Source organism: Lytechinus pictus, unplaced genomic scaffold (genome assembly GCF_037042905.1).
Source record: "Lytechinus pictus isolate F3 Inbred unplaced genomic scaffold, Lp3.0 scaffold_20, whole genome shotgun sequence".
Taxonomy (NCBI): Eukaryota; Metazoa; Echinodermata; class Echinoidea; order Temnopleuroida; family Toxopneustidae; genus Lytechinus; species Lytechinus pictus.
This window is the reverse complement of record NW_026974141.1, coordinates 1036646-1062076: the sequence shown is the minus strand read 5'-3', so window position 1 is coordinate 1062076 and position 25431 is coordinate 1036646. Positions and strand designations below refer to the sequence as shown.

Genomic DNA, 25431 nt, shown 5'->3' with positions numbered 1-25431 from the left:
CATATGATCTCCCAAAATACCCCGGCCTACGTAGGGTTAAACATAATCATGAGGGGAGGGGGTACCCCCCTCTCCCCTGGGATGCAGCTCCTACATAATTCTACATGATAAATACATCAAATGTAGGAGTTAAAAAAAAATGGTCGAGTACTGTCTAATGTATATTTACAAGGCAAAAAATTTAAAAGGGATCGAACCGTACATTTTTAATCAATCTGGTTTCAAAAAATGTACAAATGTCTAATTTTCAACCAATTCATAGATACCTGTGCTACTCTTTTTTATCTTTTTCTTCAAAGATACCATCTTAATTTTTTTTTAAAGATGGTAATGTAAAGAAGTACTCCTTCATTTTATCTATTCATCTTCATATGTTTAGAAAAGGATATTTACACATATATTTAACACTAAAGCATTATTTCAGTTAGTAATATTTATGTTTTTATTTCATACAGTCTTGAAGTTAACTTATGCTTTTGGAAGGCTACAAGAAACTATTCATTTTTTCATTTTTTTTAGCCTAAACATTTTTTGTACTATTTATAGCATGTCACTTGCATGATAAAGGCAACCTAAAATATCCTTTATTTCTTTATATCTAACATGAAATAACTGATAGTAAAACAACAATTTTTACCCCTTGATAAATGGACCAAAAAAAATCTTACAAATTAAATTGAGTTTTTAAAAAAGTACTTTTGCAAAAAATAATGATACTCTAAAATTTTCTGCGCAGGGAATGGGTTGGGTTTATAGTATGCTAACATAGGTAAAAATAAGTCCCCCATTCATAATTATTCAGTTCAAGACATTTCTTTTGCAATCAAGTTGGATATATGCTTAAAAATTTGCCAATGTGTGAGGAAAAATTCCGATAATATATGAAATATCACTCTTAAAGGAGAATGAAACTCTTGGAGCAAGTTAGCTTTTGTGAAAGCAGAAAAATCAAAGAATAAGATCAACAAAAGTTTGAGTAAAATAGGACTAGCAATAGGAGAGTTATGAGCATTTGAATGTCGAGATCACTAATGCTATGGAGATCCTCCCATTGGCAATGCGACCAAGATCTATGATGTCACAGATGAACAACTCTCCCCTTTTGGACACTGAAAATATACCCCAAAACATCTCTTTTTGCTCATTCTAATCATATGACAAACGATTCATCAATGATATAATGTTGTGAAACCTCTGTACTTGTCCTCTCATAAAGAGAACACATCACCTTGGGTTAGACTCTATAAAAGTGAGAATATAAGTGAAATAAGTACTAAAGTAATGAGGGAGTTGTACGTGTGTGACATCACAGATCTTGGTCGCATTGCCAATGGGAGGATCTACATGGCATTAGTGATCTCAATATTTAAATGCTCATAACTTTCTTATTATTCATTCAATCTTCCTCAAACTTTCAACAATATGTTTCTTTGATTTTTCTCTTTGATATGGATTCAGCTGGTTTCAAGGGTTTCATTCTCCTTTAAATAAATAATGTGCCTTCCCCACTCCTGGTGGACATTTTCAGCTATTGGTCATCTCGTTCACAGAGTGATGAGAAGCAAGGCAGGTTAAGCTCTTGCCTGAGGATGAAGTGCTATGTTAGGACTAAAACAAAACAAGTGCATTGATCAGCCCATTTTGAAAAAATTCACAAAATTCAGCAGTTTTCTTTTGATTATCAACAAAGATACTACAAGGGGAAGACCGGACACTTCGACGATTATTTGAAACGCTTGATAAATGCTTATGGGGAAAGGGCGCCCAACAGCGTTGAGTAGGTAAACCTTCGCATATCGGCACGCGACTGTGTATAAAACATATGGGGAAAATGAGAGAGGGGAGTTTGGAGAGGGCTTAAGGGTGGCGCATGGGAATAATTCCACGTTTTATTACCAAGACACCTCTAAAATATATTCATCACAAATTAAAGGGGGAAAATTGAAGAAAAAAAAATTCTTAATATAAAAATCGTCTATTCCTTCAACCCTTCACCATTTCTCTCATATGTTTTGTACACAACCATCTCGCGATACGCAAAGGTAGAAAAAGTTTGTTACTTACACAACGCTGTAGGGCGCTCTTCCCGAGCGTTTCATTATGCGGTCTATGTACTGTCTGATCTTCCCTTTGTAGTATCTTTGTTATCAGTAACCAATGATACATTGAGTAATTACATTCATCCAGAGGCCCCCGACTTACAAAGAGATGCGATTGATCCAATCAATCTTAACTATGGACAGCCAGCAATGTCAACATCAAAAATGCAGATTTGTTAAAAGTATTTTCTAGATATGATGTATGTCCATACATACATTGTTCTCTCAAAGAATCAGCGCGATTCTCTTTGTTTGCTATAAAGGAGATCGTGCAAATTTCCTGTAGAAAAAAATTATGGCATGGATGGATTTCCATGCAGTTGAGATTGATTGGATCAAATGTAACTCTTTGTAAGACCGGGCCCGAAATATCACAACGTTCTCTTGATGTAAATACATTTCATCCAATCATCTCCATTTCAAATTACGATTTAAAAACAAGTTTATAATATTGCCGATAAAAACAATCTGATATACATGTAGAAATAGTTCTTGTCTAGTACGTCGCATATAGTCTTTTCTCAAGGTACTCCAAGCTATTTACTGGAGGGTACTTATTGCTTCCATCGATGCATTCAATGATCGCGTCATCATCCGGGTGACCAAAGAACACGATGGATTGTCTGGGTTCAGAAGTCTTAGGCATGATAACCCGATGTACCTGTTTATAACAAAATACAAAGTTAATGGGACCATTAATAATTATAATAATAATAATAATAGCCAATTTTTGTATTGCGCTTTTCCTAGAACGGCTCAAAGCGCTTTACAGCATATTGAACCCCCTGTCATTGGATTCATTTCAATCCCGCACGATGAGTGCACAATTTCCACTCCCTGGGGAGCATTCCTTGCAGCCTCACGATGGCATTGGCAAATTCAAACATACAATATCTTTCGCATCCTACCGGGTACCCATTTAGCACATGGGTTGAGAGTGGCAAAGTGTGGATTAACGCCTTGCCAAAGAACGCTAGACCACGGAGGGATTCGAACACACGACACGACCCTCTGTTTACAAGGCAACAGTCAGAACCACTACACCACAGCTCTTCCACACCATTGGCAACATTTCAGACAAGGGAAATAACATACGCTTTGTACTTCATGGTTTTATAAAATTGCTCCTGCTCTGTTCTTGATGATTATTCAAATTATGGACTTACACGGAATCACAGACTGTAGACAAGTTAAACGTCTCAGGCAGTCTCGCCTGCATTACATGATTCAATATAGAAGCAGTGCTGACTTTGTAAATGACTATAAAATAATTATTCACAAATCAGACTTTACATGACCTTTGACCTTGACCATGTGGCCTGAAACTTGTGCACCCTTATTCTCAAGTTTCATCAACTAGATCCATAAACTTTCAAAGTTATGATGATTTTCAAAACATACCTACGACATTGACCCTCAATGACATTTGACCTTAATCATGTGACCTAAAACTCGTGCAAGACAATCAGTGACACTTGATTACACTTATGTCCAAGTTTTGTGAACTAGATCCATAAACTTTCAAAGTTATGACATTTCTAAAAATACCAACATGGTCAAAGTTCATTGAACCTACATAAATTTTGAACCTTAATCATTTGACCTAAAACTCATGCAAGACAATTAATGATACTCAATTAACCTTATGTCAATATTTCATGAACTAGGTCCATATACATGTACTTCTAAGTTATGACATTTCAAAAACTTTACCTTGGTTAAGATTTTGATATTCACTCCCCCAACATGGGCCAAGTTCATTGACCCTAAATGACATTTGACCTTACAAATGTGACCTGAAACTCAGAGTCAAGTAGGATATTAAGTAATACTTCATTTCCCTTATGGCCAAGTTTCATGAACTAGGTCCATATACTTTCTAAGTTGTGATGACATTTCAAAAACTTAACCTTACTTAAGATTTCAATGTTGACCACAGTGCCGCTGTTGCAAAAGCAGCGCCTATAGTCTTGCTCTGCTATGCAGACGAGATAAACATTTAAACTGTTTTCAGGCCTTATTAATGTATATTTATGTTTCTGTATTTTATGTTATCTAGGCCCACCTAACAATATTCTACTTACCGGTACTGATGGGGCCAACCTGTTCAATAAAAACAAAATCAATTAATAAAAAATAGATCATTTTGATGGGGCATTAGAATGATCACACACGCTTGTTAATACCTTTGAAACAGTCCTAATGCCCTCATCTATGCCTCGGGCATGTTAGAACAGTTCCAAAGGTGCCTTGTGGTATAATTCTTACTACTGCCCTCAGTGATGTGTATCATTGTTATTATCATCATTATTACTTACTGAAGCGATGAGTTTTTCTGCTGTCCACATTTGCATAAGATCCCCAAGATTGACGATGACTGCATCTTCTACCGGCTTGGCTGATATCCAATCACCTTCAACATCTTGAACCTGGATACCAGGAATAAAAGAAATAATAATAATGACAATAGATATAATAATAATAATAATAATAATGATAATAATAATAATACCGGTAACAACAATAATGATAATAACAATAATAATTAATATTATCATTATTATTACTACCGTACTAATGTTACTACTTCTACTACTACTTGTACTTCTGTTACTACTACTACTACTACTTCTACTTCTGTTACTACTACTACTACTACTACTACTACTACTACTACTACTACTACTACTACTACTACTACTACTACCAACAATAATACTATTATTACTGAAAATGACCAATCGTACAATCTAATACCAAAGAAAAAGCTACAATAAGAGTATCCATTCCCTGTACAAGAATTTAAAAAAAAAACTAAAAGGGGAGAAGAGGCTTAAGTTTATAGTTCACCAAGTGATAAGTCCTGAAGAGGACTGTTTGGATCTAGTGGAATGAACAGAAGTTTTAAGAGATTGAGTTGGAATAAAAATGCAAGAAACAAAGTCCCTTTCCAGGCATAACCATCTTCTCCATTCTTTATACCACCATGCAAACCCTAAAAGATCATATTTTGATACAAAAGTCTGAAAATGAAATTTCAATATGGTGATGACATGGGAAAAGGATAATCCTTTCAACACTTTGAAATACTTTGTATCTTTTCCTTTATAAAGCACTGTACCAGCAGATGTCTTTTATTTGTCATTTACGGCTTGAAAAAAAGAAACTTGGATATCTTGGATAGAAACATTAAATAAGAAATGACACTGAACTACGCAGTAATAAGGGTATTGTCAATTTTTGCTGCGATCCATAAAAATGATATTACTCTATGGAACAGGAAGTAAGCAATTTAGATGGTAGATGGGTTTGCAACAAAGGCAGGAGCTAGACAACTTATCTTAGAAGGGCAAAGTGATTTAACCAGAGTATGCTGGCCAAATATGATATGATTCAATTGGTAGCAATTATAATCATGAGTGTGTGTTTGTGTTTTTACAGATGTGTATCAGTCAGATATGGTTATTTACATCTGGGACAGACCTTCAATGTCACAATCCGAAAAATGAGACCAGGGCTTGAACCTCTGCATCAATTTGTAACTTCACCTGTATAGCTTGGATTACAGTTTAATAAATGTAAAGTTAGACTCACCTCAAGAACCCCTTGCTTATCTTTGATGAGTAAAGTGATTCTACCAAAATACTTTTGCCAAATATGATCTGATACAAGTTAAGTATTCATCATAGCCTATCTGGATTAATGTAAAGTTAGACTCACCTCAAGACCTCCTTGCTTGTCTTGGAAGAGTAACGTGATTCCACCGTAGTCTGTATGCTCTCCACATCTGATCTGATTCTCTTTGACCTTCTCAAACTCGGGTGGAGGATAGTACAGCGACCTTAAAATAGTACAATTAGCTTTTGTCCCAAGACCTCTGTGTAAATTCTTGAGGTAATGAGGATCCTAATCAGGAATAAAAAAAGTGACGATGAGAAAAAGGGCCAAAAAAATTAAAACATTATGCAAAGAAACAATGAAAAATAAGAAAGACAATATAGCAGTCAAAATTGATGTTATAAATGTAAGCTTTAGAAACATTCCTCTAAATTGCCCTTCAATTATCTTTTATTTCTTGCTATATATCTTCTTTATTTAAATGCACCCTGAGCATTCCGCACAGATCTGGGGCCGTTTCTTAAAGGACTGCTATAACTTGGCTATTATGGCAACTACCATGGTAACAAGGCTCTGGACTCAAATACAATCATGGTTACCATGGTAACTGCCACAATGGCAAAGTTATCATAGTGGTAAAATATTTCATTTTCATGTCATTTATTGTTCCTGTAATTTTACAAATACAAAATAACAAAGAAAATATATAGTAGGATTGGGGGTTGGGTGTCCGGACACGTAACAGAAATGAAGCCTTGTTTCTATCTCAGGAATAAACCAAAAATATAGGTTGAATAGTTTTTTTTCACCATCAATATTTGTTCTTTATAATATTTTCTTATATTCTGTGCTAAAAGAATTAAAGACATTGCTTGTAAACTTTTCAAAATTGAGAGTAAAAGTCATGTGTCCGGACACCCAACCCGTCCGGACACACAACCACTGGGTATACATAACAAGATATTTAACAATAAAAAATATGAATATGATTGTATTTTCTATGACAAAGAAAATGTAGAAGATTGAAGGAGGTGATACTATAAGCATAGCTTGACTGTGTGTCTACCCCGGCTTGACTGTGTGGCTATGATTATAAATCATATAATAATAATAATATGTTCATTTATATAGCGCAGTTACTATGTGCATATACTCAACTGCGCTTTGATAATATATGTGTGGCGTCGCGCGAAAACCAGACTATTGGTGAGAGACAATAAATGCGCTAGGACGTCATTTAAATACGCGTGTCATCAAACTTTTGTCTGGCGCGCGTTGCGAGGAAAAACAAAACAAACAACCCGCGGTAAATAAAAAAAAAATGTCAGGCGCATTTTTATTTTTCAGAACTGTGGATATCGGCTCGATATATTTGGTGGCGGGTTCGGATATATGTTGATCGGATTTAATTCCCTTGGCTGAAATCCATGAAGGTACGTTAAATTATGTTGCAGATTGAGTTGTTTTGTTAAATTCATTGATAATTGCGATGCGAGGAATATGGCAACTAAACACGTGAATGTGAATTTTGTGTTGCGTGTTTATGTGGATCGATCGAGAGAGAGCTTTTTTAGGAACGACTTTAAACGTCAAATTACATGAGACTGCTGCAGCGATTCGCGGTATTTGTCCGGGACTTTGACGGCCTTTTTAAGATCTGACTTATGTCTGCCTAGGCTATCAACTAGATCTAGATCTGCACCTACTTAGATAGGCCTTCGTTACATACTTGTAACCATTTAAGATAATCTATCACATGCAACAAGTTTGTAAAAAATGAATATAAAAACAAATCAAAATTGGACAAGGAGTAAAAGAGCTATGATAATTTAAAGATATCGATTATTCTATGCATGTTTTGATGAATTTACTTGACAAACTGATGCAAAGATGTCTCACCTTGTTACATGAAATTATGTTTGTTCTATCCCCCCCCCCTCCAAGACTAGATATTAATTAATGCAAAAAGGTTACATATAATTCACACACGTATGACCAAATAAAATAAGTATGATTTCATGTTTTGATATAAGAAAAGTTAAAGTGGGGATGTGACATCATCAGCCCATCTAACGAATATTTATTAAGACGTGCATATAACTGTTTTTATAATGCATGAAAAACCCTTTTAGATCTAGTTTTTGATGAAATTTGCAGCATTTGCTTACATTTGATGAAATTATTTTCAGCTCCGAGTACCCTTTTAAATCGGAGGGGGTGGGGTCCATTTGGTATGAGGTTCACCAAAGCTGTGCAAATGATATCGAAATTATAACTAGAAAACAGATTGTCACAATTTATAAGAAATTTATTAAAAAATAATATATTTTTTGGGGGGCGGGTGGGGGGTGGGGTATTTCTTATTTTTTCTACAATCTGGTCGAGCTACATAACATGAGGTTCTCCAACTTTCTACGCAAAATCATTCAATATTAAAAAAAAATGAAAAGACATATTTTTGAAGAAAAAAAATTACTATAGTTTTAATTGTTTTTTTAAAGTTTTTTCTTCTTAAGTATTTTTTTTTTTTTTAAATAAACTTTAACTCTGAAAATGTGTTAACTAATTGGCCTTGTTTTCTTTCGTTGTGTTAAACATGTTAAAGGCACAGGATCTACAGAGCAACTGTATTAGTGCAGTGAGGACAAGACATCTAAGAACCAACATACAGCTGACAGCAGCCCTTCAAGAAGTACTTTAAGACTCTGATATGGGATTCACCATTACCACAGCTCCAGGTAGCTTTCCATGCTTTATCTATATTCTATATGGAAATAGTGTGCCAGTTTTGACTTTATCATTCAGTTGTAACCGATTTCTCAACGAATTTGGTTAATTGCCGTTTTATAAGGTATTGTTTTGAAATTAATTTTACCACTATTAGTACATGAAATCTAGAATTATGGAAAATATAAAAAATATAAAATGATAAAAACCATAAAAAATGGAAAAAATATAGAAATTTGGATAAAGGCTCATGCAGAGAAAGCTTTTTGCAAGTGATATATCAAAATTAAACATTTAAATATGAACATCTCATGAATTTTGGAGGGATTTTTTTTACCCAACAATAGTTTAATCTTGTTATTTTTGGTAGAAAAATATGACATCAGGGAGTACTTCCACCTTTATTAGAAATACAAGTAACATTTACACAAAGTCCAAGAGTGAAAAGTTAATGTATGTTAAATATCATGTTGTGGATAAATGTCCATGGATCATGAAGAAATGAGAGTGTAATGTGATTGTTTTTATATATGTATTCATCAAACATGCAGATTCGAGTCATCGGAACAAAGCAAACAATGCAGAGGAAGAAAATTATTCCCTTTGGTGAACCCTGCTGACATACTCTCTCAGATACTCCCAGATAAGCTATCAACTGGATTTTCCAAATAGAGGGAATATGATATATGGAAATATCTTAGATGAAGACAAGGCACCTCGGCCTCCCCGGTAGGAGAGGAAATTGAACAATGAATACGTGTTTTACTTTGAATGAACAAACTCTATGAAGTTTTTCGATAAAAAAAACTTCAACTTAATTTGTAACGTTTGCTGACCCATTAGAAGGATGTCATTGTAGAAAATTGAAATGTGGTAAGTTTGCTGCTGTATTAAGAAGTTTGTGATAATGTTAAAGACACACACTAAGGAGAGATTATCGTGATTTATATCATTTTTTGTGCAAATTTGGACAGTGGAGAGCGATGCACATTCCTGAGTTTTGTTAATACTGCTGCATAGAAGAGAGTAAATGTATGTAGTCTCTTCCATATCAATAATTAAACTCTGATATTATTTTTTATGTTTACAACGCATATCATTACACACGTGTACAGAGTGTAGCGGAGAAAAGAAGATTATGTATTTGTGATTATTTGTTGTTATAATACCTGTCGTTTTAATATGTGGAGCCAAGTTTTTATGCACAGTTTTATTCTTATTTTCAAACGAAGTGACAAAAAAAAATCCTTCAGTGATCCAGATAATTTGGCAGCAATTTGTGAAATATATTTTCATGACTCCCCCATCCCTAAAAAGAAACCAAATATGGCCCATTTCATGAAATGTTGATATGATTGATCCCTTGCTCGAATGAAAACTACCATGAAAACAGTGAAACTTCTGCTTCCTGATTCGCTCGTTCAATGAAAGATGATATTTCATCAAGAGTTGCTGTCATATTAAATCTTTATGAAATGTAGCTCGCATCAGCTTTTCACTATTGTTTATTGCCACCGAAAAAAACTTGTTTTTGCAAAATTGAATTTTGTTTGTGTTTATTTTCCAAAGCTTAAGCATGATTTTTTTTAGATTTTACTTTGCGAGAAAGTGAAGTATGGACACACAGCAAGGTGGTGTCTTTTTTTTTGGGGGGGGGGTTATGGGCAGGAACAAATCTAGGATGGAGGTGGGCAGGGGCTTTGGCCCCACTTTTTCCCTCCAGAATGCATGTATAAACATGTAAAAAATTACCATTTGATTGTGATTTTTTTTGCATGGACAGCCCCTCCCATTTTCAAAAAATGTTCTGCGGCGCCTGTGGGGGTGGGCACCCCCCCAAAAAAAAAAGAATGATAAGCTGCCCCCAACAACAAAATCAGATGAATAATCCAACCCCATCTGCCCCTGGTCATTGGATCTGGGAATCTCCTCCCATGTTAAAACCTCGCGCTATGACGAACTATAGTATGATAAATAGTCTCCATAAGGGTTTTTGTGCATGTAATGTGGGTGTGGGTTCTAGTGTGGGTGTGGTTGAATATGTAGAATAATTTGTTTTATTGTATTCGCCTAGCTGTGTAAATATGAAATTATGTCTGCACTACAATAGATTACCTCGCCTATGCCAGGTATATGTTGGGCGTTCCAAAAGAACCAACATTTCCCTATCATGGAAAGATGAATAATAAGCCCGACTACCAAGACGACCCATACAGCCAGGCGGGGGGGGGGGGGGGGGGGGGGGGTACCCCTGATTCAATTGGCCATATCTCTAATTCAAATATGAATTAGACTCTAATATTTTGTATACACATTGTACATGTGTCCAGGTACCAGAAAACATAAAAAAAACAAAATCCAAAATTTCACCTATAATACCCATTTTCCCAGGATGGCCCACATATATTATTACCCCGGCTGTAGCTGAGCCGCCATATTAATAGGCGGTAAAGCGTTGAAGAAATATCCTACCGGGTACCCATTCACAATTTCACCTCACCTGGGTCGAGTGCAGCACAATGTGGATAAATTTGTTGCCGAAGGAAATTACGCCATGGCTGGGATTCAAACCCACGACCCTCTGTTTCAAAGTCCGGAGACTAATCCACTGGGACACACACTCCAAATCTACTCTTATCAATAAAAAAAAACAACCTTTTTTTCAAACTTTCATTGATATGTTTCTCTCATTTTATGGCATTTTTCAGGATCAGCTGATCATCAATCAGGATGTACTTCCCCTTCAAAGATAAAGGCCCTGTCACATCGCTCCGTGTAAGCCTTGCATGCGACTTGCGGGTAACTATTTTTGCTACCCGTAGGTCGCCCGCATTGACACAGATCTGCCAACCGGTGGGAATGAAAAACTGTATTCTGTGATACAAAAAACTGTATTTTCCCCCAAAAAAGTGTATTTCATAATAAAATTCTTGGCGCACTCGCCCATCACGGCGCTCAAGCTGCATGCAAGCTAAAATGCGCACTGCTCTTGCAGATGAAAAAAAAAACCATTGAAACTTGTGTATATCTCAACCTGGTTTTGACAAAATGATTGAAAAAAAAAACAAGTTACCTGAAATTACATTGATCTAATAACCATATTTGTGTACGTTTTATGAAATAGAGACATATAGAGATGATTTTTCTCAATAAATTACGATTTTGTTTTAATTTTTTTTTTTTTTTTTTTTTTTTTTTTTTTACAAAAAACATATTTTTTAAAGAAAAAACGTACTGCCATATTTTGGTTGCAAAAACGTACTAAATACGGCTAAAACGTACTAGTTGGCAGGTCTGTTGACATAATCTCGCATGCATCTCACACGCAGTTGCCCGCAGAAGTACACGCAAGTCTGATTTGCACGCATAAAAGTTTTGAACATGCTCAAAGCAATATCGCGGGTGGGTTGCAGGCAATTACCCGCAAGGCTTGCACGGAACGACGTGACAGAGCCTTGATACTAAGTTGAATACTAACCGGTAATTTGAGGCAATGACCAATAACATCAAGTATCCTGTGGTTTAGCTTTGTACACCATCTATAAAGCTCTTCCATCGATTGTCTGAACTCAGGTATCGTCTCATCGGGCCACATCTATCAAGAAGAAAGATAGAGACTGAATATTACTTCAGGAGAGTCTCAGGTAGTATCTTGTCAGTGTTTCACTGATATAATTTGCTCTCATAGATCAACCAATCAGATGCATGGATTTCAGTAGCTTATAACAGTTGTCAGTTATTTTCACTGACTATCAACTACTTGCTTCACATACTTAAAGGTAATAGAAAGTAGTTGCAGCAGACAATTATTTCATGAGAAAGTATTTCAAATCAAAGTTAACTAACCGTCACCAGAGTATCATATAAAATATAACTAGATCTGGTACATTAATGTAAACTTATCTTTGTAAAATCATGAAACCTTAATAGCTCAAAACCAATATTTCTGATGATCACCAACACAGAAAAGCATATGTGGGACAGTGTATCAAAATTTGCATAGAAAAACACCCGACATTTGCTGGAATTCTAGGCTTACTTTGCTCATGTCGCAGCAAATACGCATTTTCTTCCAGAGCCATTTGGCTCATACCTTTTAATTCATACATGCAGACACTGGTGGTAATTTTATTGGATTCTGTAAGAACTCATTTTGAGATCAATACCACAACTGGTATTTACAATATTTTTGTGTACAAAGTCAATAAGATAAGAAGACAAAAATGCTAGATCAATCACATTCATAATGCAAACAATACCATTGGGGCCCCGTCTTACAAAGAATTACGATTGATCCGATCAACCTCAACTGCATGGAAATCCATCGATGTCATAATTTTTTCTACAAATAATTTGCATAATGTCAATTGTAAGGAAAAAGAACCACACTGAATTTTCAAGGAAATTATGAATGTATGAATATACATCTTATCTATAAAATATCTTGCACAAACATGCATTTTAGAAGTTGTCGTTGCTGGCTTTCCATAGTTGATCGGATCATTCACAACTCTTTGTAAGACAGGGCCCTTGTATTGATATGTGTAATTATACCAATGTTACTCTTGAGTTCTGACACAGACACAAAGGTTAGAACAATCACATTGACTGGACTAAAAAGAAAAAAAAGGCATGCAATTCGGTTATTAGAAAGGAAAGATTTCAGGTTGGTGGTTACCATTAAGGAAATTAATTTTTGTGCTTCGATTTACAAGAGGCAAGGGAGTGTCGCATACATTCGTAATTCCGAAGCTTCGTTATTCCGAAGGTTCGGTTATTCCGAAGGTTCGTATTTACGAAGGTTAGTAATTCCGAAGGATCGTAATTCCGAAGGTTCGTTAATCTGAAAACGAAATAAGGTTCGTAATTCCGAAGGTTCGTTACTCCGAAAACGAAATGAGGTTCGTAATTCTAAAGGTTCGTTAGTCCGAAAACTAAATGATTAACGAACCTTATTTCGTTTTCGAACTAACGAACCTTCGGAACAACAAACCTTATTTCGTTTTTGGATTAACGAACCTTCGGAACATCGAACCTTATTTCGTTTTCGATTATCGACCTTCGGAAAAACGAACCTTCGGAATAACGCCACAAATGTTCGGATTAACGAACCCTTTTACGTTTTCGGATAAACGAACATCGAGGTATAGGCAATTTACGTGTTTCGGAATTACGAACCTTCGGAATAAAGAACCTTTGGAATTACGAAGTGTAACCAGGGAGTGTTGGCTGTTGGGGTTTAGTACGTCATAACAGGAATGTTACATGCTAGAAAAGGTGTTCACAAGAGGCCTTTAAAGAGCAGTAATGCCCTCTTCAGACCAAAATCGGAAAGTTGGGTCAGTATTTTAAAACCTTCGCTGCTGCGCTGCACAAAGAAAATCAAGCATGGGAGATTTGTTTCCGCAGTCAAACATGGCAAAACGCATATTAAAGTGCTTTTTTTTGCGCCACTGAATAAAAATTTGAGCAAATTCTTCACCTAAATCTGATATTTTCTCACAAAAACATTGCATTTGTATATTTTTGGTCTCCTTAAAAAAACAGCGATCCTCCTTTTTTTTTTTCACATTTTAGGGTTGATTGGATGGGGGCAGCATAAGAATTTTTTAAAGGTCTAATTCAACTATGCAAGGTGCAAATTCACTTACCTCTGCTGGCTATGAAAGGGAGAAAGTTAGAGGGCAGAATGGTTTTATGAAGTATAGGAGACAGAGGGTAGAGAGTTCAGAAGGAAATAATGTAAAGACTGAGGAGTATTCATTAGCGCATTTCATAATACATAATTCATATGTGATAGTTGCGGGCCTGATCGTGACATTAATGAACAGGACTTGTGTAGTGAGCTGAGAAGACGAACATTGTGACAATGTGTCGTTGTTCTCTGCACTAAATCCTGACAGATTGGTCAACAACAGTTACCCATCAACATACACTAATCGCTGTGTATCTCTTTCAAAATGATTGTAAACTTCATTTGAACTTTGAAACATTACGATTTTCCAGGGACCTCACTTTTCACTGCGCTTGGAGTTAAATACATCTTTACACTAGCAAATCTCTTTCAGAGACACATAAATATATTTTCTTAGGGGAATATGCCATACATTCGCAAGTGATAACCTTTTTTTTTGCTTGTCAAATTATTCCTGTACAAAAATGCCGCCCCCACCCGGAAAATTTTAGATCCATCACTACATCTTCAATGTTACATTCTTACTCGCAGTGCGTGCTATCTGAGAAAATTTTGTCCACTCATTATGAAAATTAAGCCTCTTTGGATAATGATTGTTGACAGCACCCATTACTATCAAATATACTGATTGCTTTACTTCATTTTATCACCCCCGCTGCCCCCCCCCCCTTTCCTCTGACAACAATAGAAAATATCACACTTTACCTTTTGCCAAATCTTAAGTTGCTGGTGTCTATATGAAGTCTATAGTGATTATACAATTCAGTAGTAAACGAGTAAAGCATTCTCACTCAGAATGTAAACTCAATAGCAATTAATGAGAGGGGGGGGGGGGGCTATTTCAATATAATAATATAAGTTACTTCACTTGCAAAAATATTCAAATACCCTTTTTTTTTCTCTTGTGCTGAATGAATGCAATCTATGAAACAGGCTCTCCCTATCTCTCTCTCTATTTCTTTTTCTATTTTATTATCTTATTTTTCTATTTATGTATTAGACCTTCAGGAATTTTTCATTTTCTGAGGGCAGACTACGTTGTATATAGCTCACTAAATACATGAAGCTGCGGGGCCTAAAGAAGCATTCCTATTCAAAGAGATGAAGAGCACTCCTGTTATTGCGCTACAAAGCACCTATATAGAATTTCAATTGTCATCTTCTCACATTAAAATGGAAAATAACGAATCCCACAAAGACATAATTCCAGGGGATGATTCAAGCATAACGCTGAATAATAGCCATAGCACAAGGACTGGGGTTGAAGGATTTCTATAAGAGTCCTGAGCCCGGTCTTACAAAGAGTTATGATCGATCCAATCAATCGTAACTCTATGGAAATCCATCAGTGTCATTATTTCTTCTACAGGAAATTTGTAAAATGTCCTTTGTAAACAAAGAACACACCAAATTGTCAAGAAATCAATCAATTTATGGATATACATTCATATCTAGAAAAAATTTTGAACATGCATTTTATATGTTGACGTTGCTGGCCGTCCATAGTTGCGATTGATCGGATCAATCTCCACTCTTTGTAAGATGGGGCCCAGATCTGTGAGTATGATTTTGAAGAGCCTCGACATAATCAGTACTGCAAAAACTAAATAATGGGAGTTATATGTAGATGTCTATTATACAAATATACCAGGCTTTGAGTAAGTATAGTGGGAATTATTCGTTCGAGATTGGACTGGCATGCCATTACTAGTAATTTTGCCAGTATAACCGAGGATGAATATTCCCTCTATACTTCCGAAATAAAGGCCTGGTATATTGGTTTTATATCCTACTTTAGTAAGTTATAGCAATACGGGTAGTTCTTGATAATCTAGTTCTTGTACTCGTAGTAAATCCTTGTTCAATCTGAACCAAATATAGATAACCCGTTGCGCTGACTTGACCTTTTCCAAAAGCCAATGCAGAACGCTGATTACGGTAGTGTCTACGCCAGAATACAGTAGAGCACTATTCCATCATTGATGCACAGAATAGTAAAGTTTCTTCAGTGGGTGTTTCATTTTCAACATCATCGCATAATAGTGAGAATGTTTGGTCACATGATGCTATTTAAACCAATCAGCACACAGGATTTAATTTATGTAGGACATAATTATTCCTGTATATCTAACTGTACCCAGGAAATGGAATCCATGTTAGCCTCCCCCATCCCTACCCCATCTTGCCTTCTTACTCTTCTAAGTACATGTACAAGTGAAAAATAAGGGAAACTTTAAAATTTTAAAACTTTCTTATTTTACATCTAATTATTAAATTTGATTAAGTTTTCGGTTTTTCATTCATTTCATTTTTCTCTATTGATTCTAATCAAGTTTTTCTGGGGTGGGACTAGACTTAAATTGCACAAACATTTGACCAATTAAAATGAAATATGAAGACCTAGCTGTTTTGATATCCTCACAGATGCATTCATCCGAACTGAACTGACTGATAATGTCACTGCCTGGTAATTTGTATATATTTTATGTCCTATGCTCCAATTCATCCTATTGCCAACTTGTCTACTGTCATTTGGTCTACCATCAGTTCGTCCACTATCCACATGGTCTAATTGCCAATTCGTCTACTCACCATTCCGTCTAATAACCAGTTGGTCCAATAGCCATTTAGTCCATATACCATTTGGTCTAACTGGACTAAGTGTTAATTGTGCCAAATTAATGAAAAGAAATGGATCTTAGACCAACTGGTTATGGGATGAAATGGTCAGACGAAATGGTGATTGGACGAAATGGTTGTTAGATGGAATGTGAATGGACGGAATGGCATTGATTAAAGACTAAATGAAGGTAGACTACCGCCGTGTATATGATGGGTGGATGAGTTAGCAATGGACAAATTGGAAATTTACCCTTAAATTATAGGCTAGGGAGAAGCTGGTTGAACGTGCTCGGAAAGATGGGGGATTGTTTAGCCACAAAAAAACAAATATTTGTTTGCAGTAACCTGACCGACCCTTGTCAAATCTGCTAACTTTTTATTAATTTTCTATTCAAAGTTGACCCTCCCTCACTAAATGTGCCCACCGACCCTAATTGTAATTGCTTTGCCTCCTTTTTTTTCTTTTTTTTACTGGCACATGATGTGATAGATTATAATCCATGACATGGGAAGGAAAAAGAAAAAGAGAATCCGCCTGACCGACCCATTTTTTTTAAATCTCTGTTATGGCAAACAAAACAATATTTTAACAGCCCTTATTAATATAGAGAAACAAGGTTGGAGTTCAGGGTTCCGTCTTGCAAAGAGTTACGATTAATCCAATCAACCAAAACTATGGAAAGCCAGCAATGTCATAATCTAAAAAGCATGTTAGTTCCAGATGTTTTCCAGATATGTTGTGAACTTATACATCCATAGTTATTTTGGAAAATTCAGTGTGATCCTCTATGTTTATGTAGGACATTGTGCATATTTTCTGTGAGAAAAATTATGACAGATATGGATTTCCATATAGCTGAGGTTGATCGGATCAATACTTGTATTAAAGATAGGGCCCAGAAGTGTCTGGGTGTAACAGGATTGAGTGAGGGGAGGGGAGGGGGGAGTGTTTATTAGAATAGAAAGATGCCAAGCCAAGTCCCTCACAGGGGGAGAAACAGGGTGGGAGGGGTGCTAGGGAGAGACAGGATGAGTGTCATAGAGGTGTCAGGATGGAGTGAGGGGAGGGGGGGGGTGTTTATTAGAATAGAAAGATGCCAAGCCAAGTCACTCACAGGGGTAGAAACAGGGTGGGAGGGGTGCTAGGGAGAGACGGGATGAGTGTCATAGAGGTGTCAGGATGGAGTGAGGGGAGGGGGGGGTGTTTATTAGAATAGAAAGATGCCAAGCCAAGTCCCTCACAGGGGGAGAAAAAGGGTGGGAGGGGTGCTAGGGAGAGACAGGATGAGTGTCACGCAGGTGTCAGGATGGAGTGAGGGTAGGGGGAGGAGGGGTGGGAAAGTGTTTATTAGTATAGAAAGATGCCAAGCCAAGTCCCTCACAGGGGGAGAAAAAGGGTGGGAGGGGTGCTAGGGAGAGACAGGATGAGTGTCATAGAGGTGTCAGGATGGAGTGAGGGGAGGGGGAGGAGGGGGGTGTTTATTAGAATAGAAAGATGCCAAGCCAAGTCACTCACAGGGGTAGAAACAGGGTGGGAGGGGTGCTAGGGAGAGACGGGATGAGTGTCATAGAGGTGTCAGGATGGAGTGAGGGGAGGGGGGGGGGTGTTTATTAGAATAGAAAGATGCCAAGCCAAGTCACTCACAGGGGTAGAAACAGGGTGGGAGGGGTGCTAGGGAGAGACGGGATGAGTGTCATAGAGGTGTCAGGATGGAGTGAGGGGAGGGGGGGGGTGTTTATTAGTATAGAAAGATGCCAAGCCAAGTCCCTCACAGGGGGAGAAAAAGGGTGGGAGGGGTGCTAGGGAGAGACAGGATGAGTGTCATAGAGGTGTCAGGATGGAGTGAGGGGAGGGGGAGGAGGGGGGTGTTTATTAGAATAGAAAGATGCCAAGCCAAGTCACTCACAGGGGTAGAAACAGGGTGGGAGGGGTGCTAGGGAGAGACAGGATGAGTGTCATAGAGGTGTCAGGATGGAGTGAGGGGAGGGGGGGGGGTGTTTATTAGAATAGAAAGATGCCAAGCCAAGTCACTCACAGGGGGAGAAACAGGGTGGGAGAGGTGCTAGGGAGAGACGGGATGAGTGTCATAGAGGTGTCAGGATGGAGTGAGGGGAGGGGGGGTGTTTATTAGAATAGAAAGATGCCAAGCCAAGTCACTCACAGGGGTAGAAACAGGGTGGGAGGGGTGCTAGGGAGAGACAGGATGAGTGTCATAGAGGTGTCAGGATGGAGTGAGGGGAGGGGGGGGTGTTTATTAGAATAGAAAGATGCCAAGCCAAGTCACTCACAGGGGTAGAAACAGGGTGGGAGGGGTGCTAGGGAGAGACAGGATGAGTGTCATAGAGGTGTCAGGATGGAGTGAGGGGAGGGGGGGGTGTTTATTAGAATAGAAAGATGCCAAGCCAAGTCACTCACAGGGGTAGAAACAGGGTGGGAGGGGTGCTAGGGAGAGACGGGATGAGTGTCATAGAGGTGTCAGGATGGAGTGAGGGGAGGGGGGGTGTTTATTAGAATAGAAAGATGCCAAGCCAAGTCACTCACAGGGGTAGAAACAGGGTGGGAGGGGTGCTAGGGAGAGACAGGATGAGTGTCATAGAGGTGTCAGGATGGAGTGAGGGGAGGGGGGGGTGTTTATTAGAATAGAAAGATGCCAAGCCAAGTCACTCACAGGGGTAGAAACAGGGCGGGAGGGGTGCTAGGGAGAGACGGGATGAGTGTCACGCAGGTGTCAGGATGGAGTGAGGGTAGGGGGAGGAGGGGTGGGAAAGTGTTTATTAGTATAGAAAGATGCCAAGCCAAGTCCCTCACAGGGGGAGAAACAGGGTGGGAGGGGTGCTAGGGAGAGATAGGATGAGTGTCATAGAGGTGTCAGGATGGAGTGAGGGGAGGGGGAGGAGGGGGGGGGGTGTTTATTAGAATAGAAAGATGCCAAGCCAAGTCCCTCACAGGGGGAGAAAAAGGGTGGGAGGGGTGCTAGGGAGAGACAGGATGAGTGTCACGCAGGTGTCAGGATGGAGTGAGGGTAGGGGGAGGAGGGGTGGGAAAGTGTTTATTAGTATAGAAAGATGCCAAGCCAAGTCCCTCACAGGGGGAGAAAAAGGGTGGGAGGGGTGCTAGGGAGAGACAGGATGAGTGTCATAGAGGTGTCAGGATGGAGTGAGGGGAGGGGGAGGAGGGGGGTGTTTATTAGAATAGAAAGATGCCAAGCCAAGTCCCTCACAGGGGGAGAAACAGGGTGGGAGGGGTGCTAGGGAGAGACAGGATGAGTGTCACGCAGGTGTCAGGATGGAGTGAGGGTAGGGGGAGGAGGGGTGGGAAAGTGTTTATTAGTATAGAAAGATGCCAAGCCAAGTCCCTCACAGGGGGAGAAAAAGGGTGGGAGGGGTGCTAGGGAGAGACGGGATGAGTGTCACGCAGGTGTCAGGATGGAGTGAGGGTAGGGGGAGGAGGGGTGGGAAAGTGTTTATTAGAATAGAAAGATGCCAAGCCAAGTCCCTCACAGGGGGAGAAACAGGGTGGGAGGGGTGCTAGGGAGAGATAGGATGAGTGTCATAGAGGTGTCAGGATGGAGTGAGGGGAGGGGGAGGGTGGGAAAGTGTTTATTAGTATAGAAAGATGCCAAGCAAAGTCCCTCACAGGGGGAGAAACAGGGTGGGAGGGGTGCTAGGGAGAGACAGGATGAGTGTCATAGAGGTGTCAGGATGGAGTGAGGGTAGGGGGAGGAGGGGTGGGAAAGTGTTTATTAGTATAGAAAGATGCCAAGCCAAGTCACTCACAGGGGGAGAAACAGGGTGGGAGGGGTGCTAGGGAGAGACAGGATGAGTGTCATAGAGGTGTCAGGATGGAGTGAGGGGAGGGGGAGGGTGGGAAAGTGTTTATCAGTATAGAAAGATGCCAAGCAAAGTCCCTCACATAGGGAGAAGAAGTAGAACATACATCCTCTGTTGCTGCTTTGACTGTGTAGTTAAAACACTGCTTGAGATCCCGTTCTCTTTCTGGACAGCACCTACAAACAAAAACAAAAACAAAACAAAACTTCATCATGGACTGGCAAGGCTAACGGGTTACAACCAGGAAAATATATTATTTCTGAAGTTTGATTAATAGCTGTCCTATACAGACTGCACAAAAACGTTGGTAACGCTAGCATTAGGCCACGTCACATTCAGGTTGTGATGTCAAAAGTTGATTCAAGATATGACCTGTTGATCTTACACTAGGCATTGCTGAGACATTACCTGTTGTAACAGGGGCCCCTGAACATTACAAGCATAATAGCGCTATTAACGTTTCTGTGCACCCAGTACTGGTTGTTAGAGAAAAGCTTGCCTCTGTATTCTGTACAGTCCTATATAATTTGCTATATAAACAAAGTTTTGTTTTATAGCAGTCATAAAAAATACAAAGCAAATTGCAGTGCAATACCATGAAAATTATTCCCTGGGTTATTAAAAGAACAAATTCACAATAGTACTCCTCGTCTACTCCAATGAAGGTGGATTTTGTAGTACTCATGAAATTTTGGAAAGAATGCCAGAATATAAAATGTAGAAAGTTAAAGAAGTTGACATCTTTTACTCAAATCCTACATGCATGTTTGATAAACTCTCCACTGAATATTTGCTACATTGTTTTAATATAATAGAATCTATAATATTGGACAAATTAATGCGCATGATTTGACATTTCACTTGATTTGTAAGTTGAAATGTATGGTGTGTATATATGCAACATGATAAATACATACAAAAGTATAAATAAACTTACTGTTCTTTTTCTGTCTCTTCAAAACCATGAATAGAGAATTTGCTGTCATTTTGGCCAATGTAGTTCAGCTTAGTTTTCTCTGACAGCTCAAAGAATTTCTTGGATGCTGTGAATGTGTCACGTATCTGAGGGTGGAGAGAGAATGGGAGAACAAATCCTCACTTGTGGATTACATAAGCGTGAAAACATTTTTAATATTCATCATCTCACTGTGTTGTGACTCACAACTGAACTAATTTGACGGGAAATCATTTTGGTAAATTCATCTCAAACCACTGCGACTTTGAAAACCTGTACAGGGAACTGCCATGACAATGAACATTTTTAAGTGGGGGCTTTTCAGTTACAAATTGCCCTATTCCTTTTACTATACATACCTTAAACATGGGGTGTGTTCAATGTCGGTTTCCAAATTTAATGGGCAACATAAATCATGATTGAAACGTGATTACAAAACGCAATATAATGAGAAACAAATGGTGTGTTCAATGTCCTCCATTCCCATGCCTAAACGTAAACGTCTTTCAAATCATGATTCGGAGGAAAATTTAAATGTCAAAAGATGTGTTTGTAAACGCAATCAGCTCATATTTTCTGACCTTCAGCATCGTGAATGCGACATTGAACACGATTGAGTTTTGAAACGACTTGAAATTTACTCTCGCAGTGGGAGCCTACACATGCAGGTGCCAGAATGGACCTTTCTTGTGATGGGTCAAACTGCACACTAAAGCTGCGTTAACGAAAGCGGGAAATTAAAAGACAATTGGCAAATAATCAGCTTTATATTTTTGACACAGAACAGTGCACTGCTGATCGTGTTTGGTAATTGAGTTTTCAATCATCATTTGTGTTACTGTTTAAATTTGAAAATCGACATTGAACACACCCATGGTATACAATGCATTTTCACGTACAATGCTTATGGAGCATTTCGCGAAGAATTAAGTCAATGACAAAAAAAGATATAAAAATACCTTTATTTTATCGATGCCTATAAATCTGGAAAAATATGAGGAAATTGCTTAAAATTATCACCCACCCGCATATTTATGTTATGCAGTACCTTTTCTCTATTCTATAATTAGTATGATTATATCATGGTTTCGGGTAGTGCTGCCACCAAACGGATATCCGAACGGTTTCTGCCCGCGTGGACGGATAACGGTTTTCATTTTTCGGGTTCGGGTATCCTGTCACAAAAACTCATTAAATTTAGTAAGACTCACCAACAAAATTTATAAGTTTTAGTCGCCAATATAATCACCAATATCAATTAATCTTCTTTGGTAATATATTCCCGCCGAAAACCATCGTTTTTATCAGTTTTGAAACATGACCTTATATCAATTTCGGAGCATGACCGTCCGTGAATGGAGTAAAGTTCCGTTCTGACAACGATGGCGATTTTACTATGGTGTCGCTTAAGATAGTTTTTCTTTCCCGTCTTATGTTTTGATGATTTCAAATGCGTAAATCATCGTCTATTTTCTTACCTCGACTTTCAATGCGAGTGAAGAATGAAGATAATGTGAAACCATTTAAGCGTCAAATAAATGTTGATCGGGTTACACGGGTGTGTCATGTTGTTTCTTGTAATTTATTCATCAAATGCAAAATGAATTCTACTTTTTCTCACAGCAACTTTGGTTACAAATGAAGATGATTATTTTTGAAACTATGAAAAGTTGAAAACGTCGAATAAATGTTGATTGCGTGTGTCATGTTGTTTTTGTGATTTATTCATCAAATACAATATAAATTCTACTTTTTCTCATGGCAACTTTCGTTACAAATGAAGATGATCATTTTTTAAACCATGAAAACGTCGAATGAATGTTGGCTGCGTGTGTCATGTTGTTTTTTGTTATTTATTTACATTGAAATGCGTAACGAAAATATTCATTTTCAGTACTTTTTTCGCACATCAACTTTCGATATGAATGAAGATAATTTTGAAATCATGTAAACGTCAAATACATGTTGATTGGCCGTTTTATTTTGTTTCTTTTGATTTATTTATCAAATCCGAAATAATGAATCATTCCTTTTCTTTCTTGAACTGTCATTAATAATGATTATTGTGGTCGGTTGTGAATCGACGTGTTTAATTTGCAGTAAAACTTACTGGTGATGAATGTAAGTGATTAATTACTGTTACTGTGATTAAATCTTGTCTTGAATCTTTGTTAGAAGTGTGATTATGTTTCAGAAGTTGAGAAATGAGAAGCTTGGCTATAAATTGGGGAATGGGGAGAAACCCGACATGAAAATGAAAATATTCCAAGTACGATCCAATTTGAAGGTGTAGCGAGTGTAATGTGACCAAATATATATAGGACGATTCACTCCAGACACGTCCAGACAGGACAGCACGTGCGTGAGCTGAATGATGTAGGCCTGTCTGGTTTTAGACTTTTAGTAAAAGAAGACTCGCACTCACACTCGCCTCGGTCAAATTCATTGCATCTTATTTCATTCGATCGGAACTAAAAAATAAACACACATACTCTCGCAACCATTAAATGGGATCGTAACTAGGCCCGACTTGTATAACTCAAATAATAGTCATTTACTAATAGCTTACACAGTCATACGATCTACATTTGTAGCCGTAGCCTCACGCTAACTCACATTCAGCTTCTCGTAATTTCGTGGTTTTTAGAAATAGTTTAATTAGCGCACGCTGACTCTCGCCATCATCGGATAGGTTCAAAACTGACATATAACTGAAAATCTTAAATATAAGTCAAATAAGTGCAAATGGATATTATTTTTTATATTTCAGGGTAAAATTTCGGATACCCGTCCGCCGTCCGGTTTTCAGTGTCGCGCAGGGTTGTGATAAAAAACGTTTTTTATAAAAAAACACGAATAAAACGTTTTTTATTGTTTTAAAACGTTTTAAATCGTTTTAAAACGTTTTTTTCATCGAATGATGCAATTTTTCATAAATCAATTAAACTATATAGTCTGATTTATGTTTTAAATGCATTTTTGGAGTAAGTAAGAGATGACAAGTTTTGATACTGAATTTTTAACAGAAAAGTATTTCCCCCAAAATTTCTAAATCATGGAAATTGAATGCCTAAAAAGAACACTTTTACATTTTATAACTTTATTCCTCATACATGTACATATACATGTAGTCTCGGGGTATTTTGAGTCTTGTCAATCTAGGGGGGGGGGGGAGGGGAGAAGAATTTGCACTATGGAAGGAAATTACATGATATATGGGGCTCCAATATGCTTTATTTCATTTGAATCAATTATGCCATTCTTGGATAAATCTAGAAATATAGCCCTTGAACTGCTTTTTTTTATTGAAGAATTTTGATCAAATGCATATTAGAAATATAATCAGTATATATAAAATGTTTTTAGAATTTGTTTTTAAACTGTTTTCTTATTTTTTCTTATGTACATTTACACTTTTTTTTAATACATTTTTAATTGTTTTTTTAATGAAAATTATTGGCAATAATTTTCCAATCATTAATAAAATGTACAAATAATGAAACGGATACAAATTTTGGCAAGAATTTACAATTGGCTTTACACATTTACGTATTTGATCAATTTGGGGTCTGACATGCACTTGTGTCATATCATTACCGCATACCCATGCATGCATGATGCATGCATCCCCCAAATAGTCTAGAATGATTATGATGTGGCCCTGTCTTGTTTAAGGATTTATCATAGAAATTTTTGAGGTAGGCTACTGAGCATTAACCCTTATAAAACTGGGGGGGGGGGGTCAAATCGACCCCCCCCCCCCTTGACAAATTCATCACTATGCCGTCGCGGGAAATTTTTTGACTGCGCTGCTCGCTGCATCTTTTGAGACCAAATTTGCGATGCCCGGGTACGCGGTTTTGTGATTCCGTGTACAAAGTCAA

The 25431-nt window shown here is 37.8% G+C and overlaps 1 protein-coding gene across 1 annotated transcript; it reads right to left on the bottom strand.

The window, feature by feature from the left end:
- Positions 1-162: 162 nt before the first annotated feature.
- On the bottom strand, positions 163-22137 carry LOC135157920 (uncharacterized). Its single transcript, XM_064115115.1, has 7 exons — positions 22129-22137; positions 21530-21654; positions 20699-20768; positions 11923-12039; positions 5820-6005; positions 4418-4528; positions 163-2760 (listed from the first exon to the last, which is right to left on the bottom strand). Exons 1-7 carry the CDS (start codon positions 22135-22137, stop codon positions 2596-2598), a joined length of 783 nt encoding a protein of 260 aa, XP_063971185.1. The 3' UTR covers positions 163-2595.
- Between the last annotated feature and the right edge of the window lie 3294 nt (positions 22138-25431).

Excerpts from the sequence above, each read along its gene's own strand:
- LOC135157920 (XM_064115115.1), bottom strand. Across the intron at positions 20,769-21,529 it reads GAAGAGACAGAAAAAGAACA|GTGCTGTCCAGAAAGAGAAC; the intron begins GTAAGTTTATTT and ends TTTTGTTTGTAG. Across the intron at positions 6,006-11,922 it reads GTCATTGCCTCAAATTACCG|GATCCTCATTACCTCAAGAA; the intron begins GTTAGTATTCAA and ends ATTCCTGATTAG.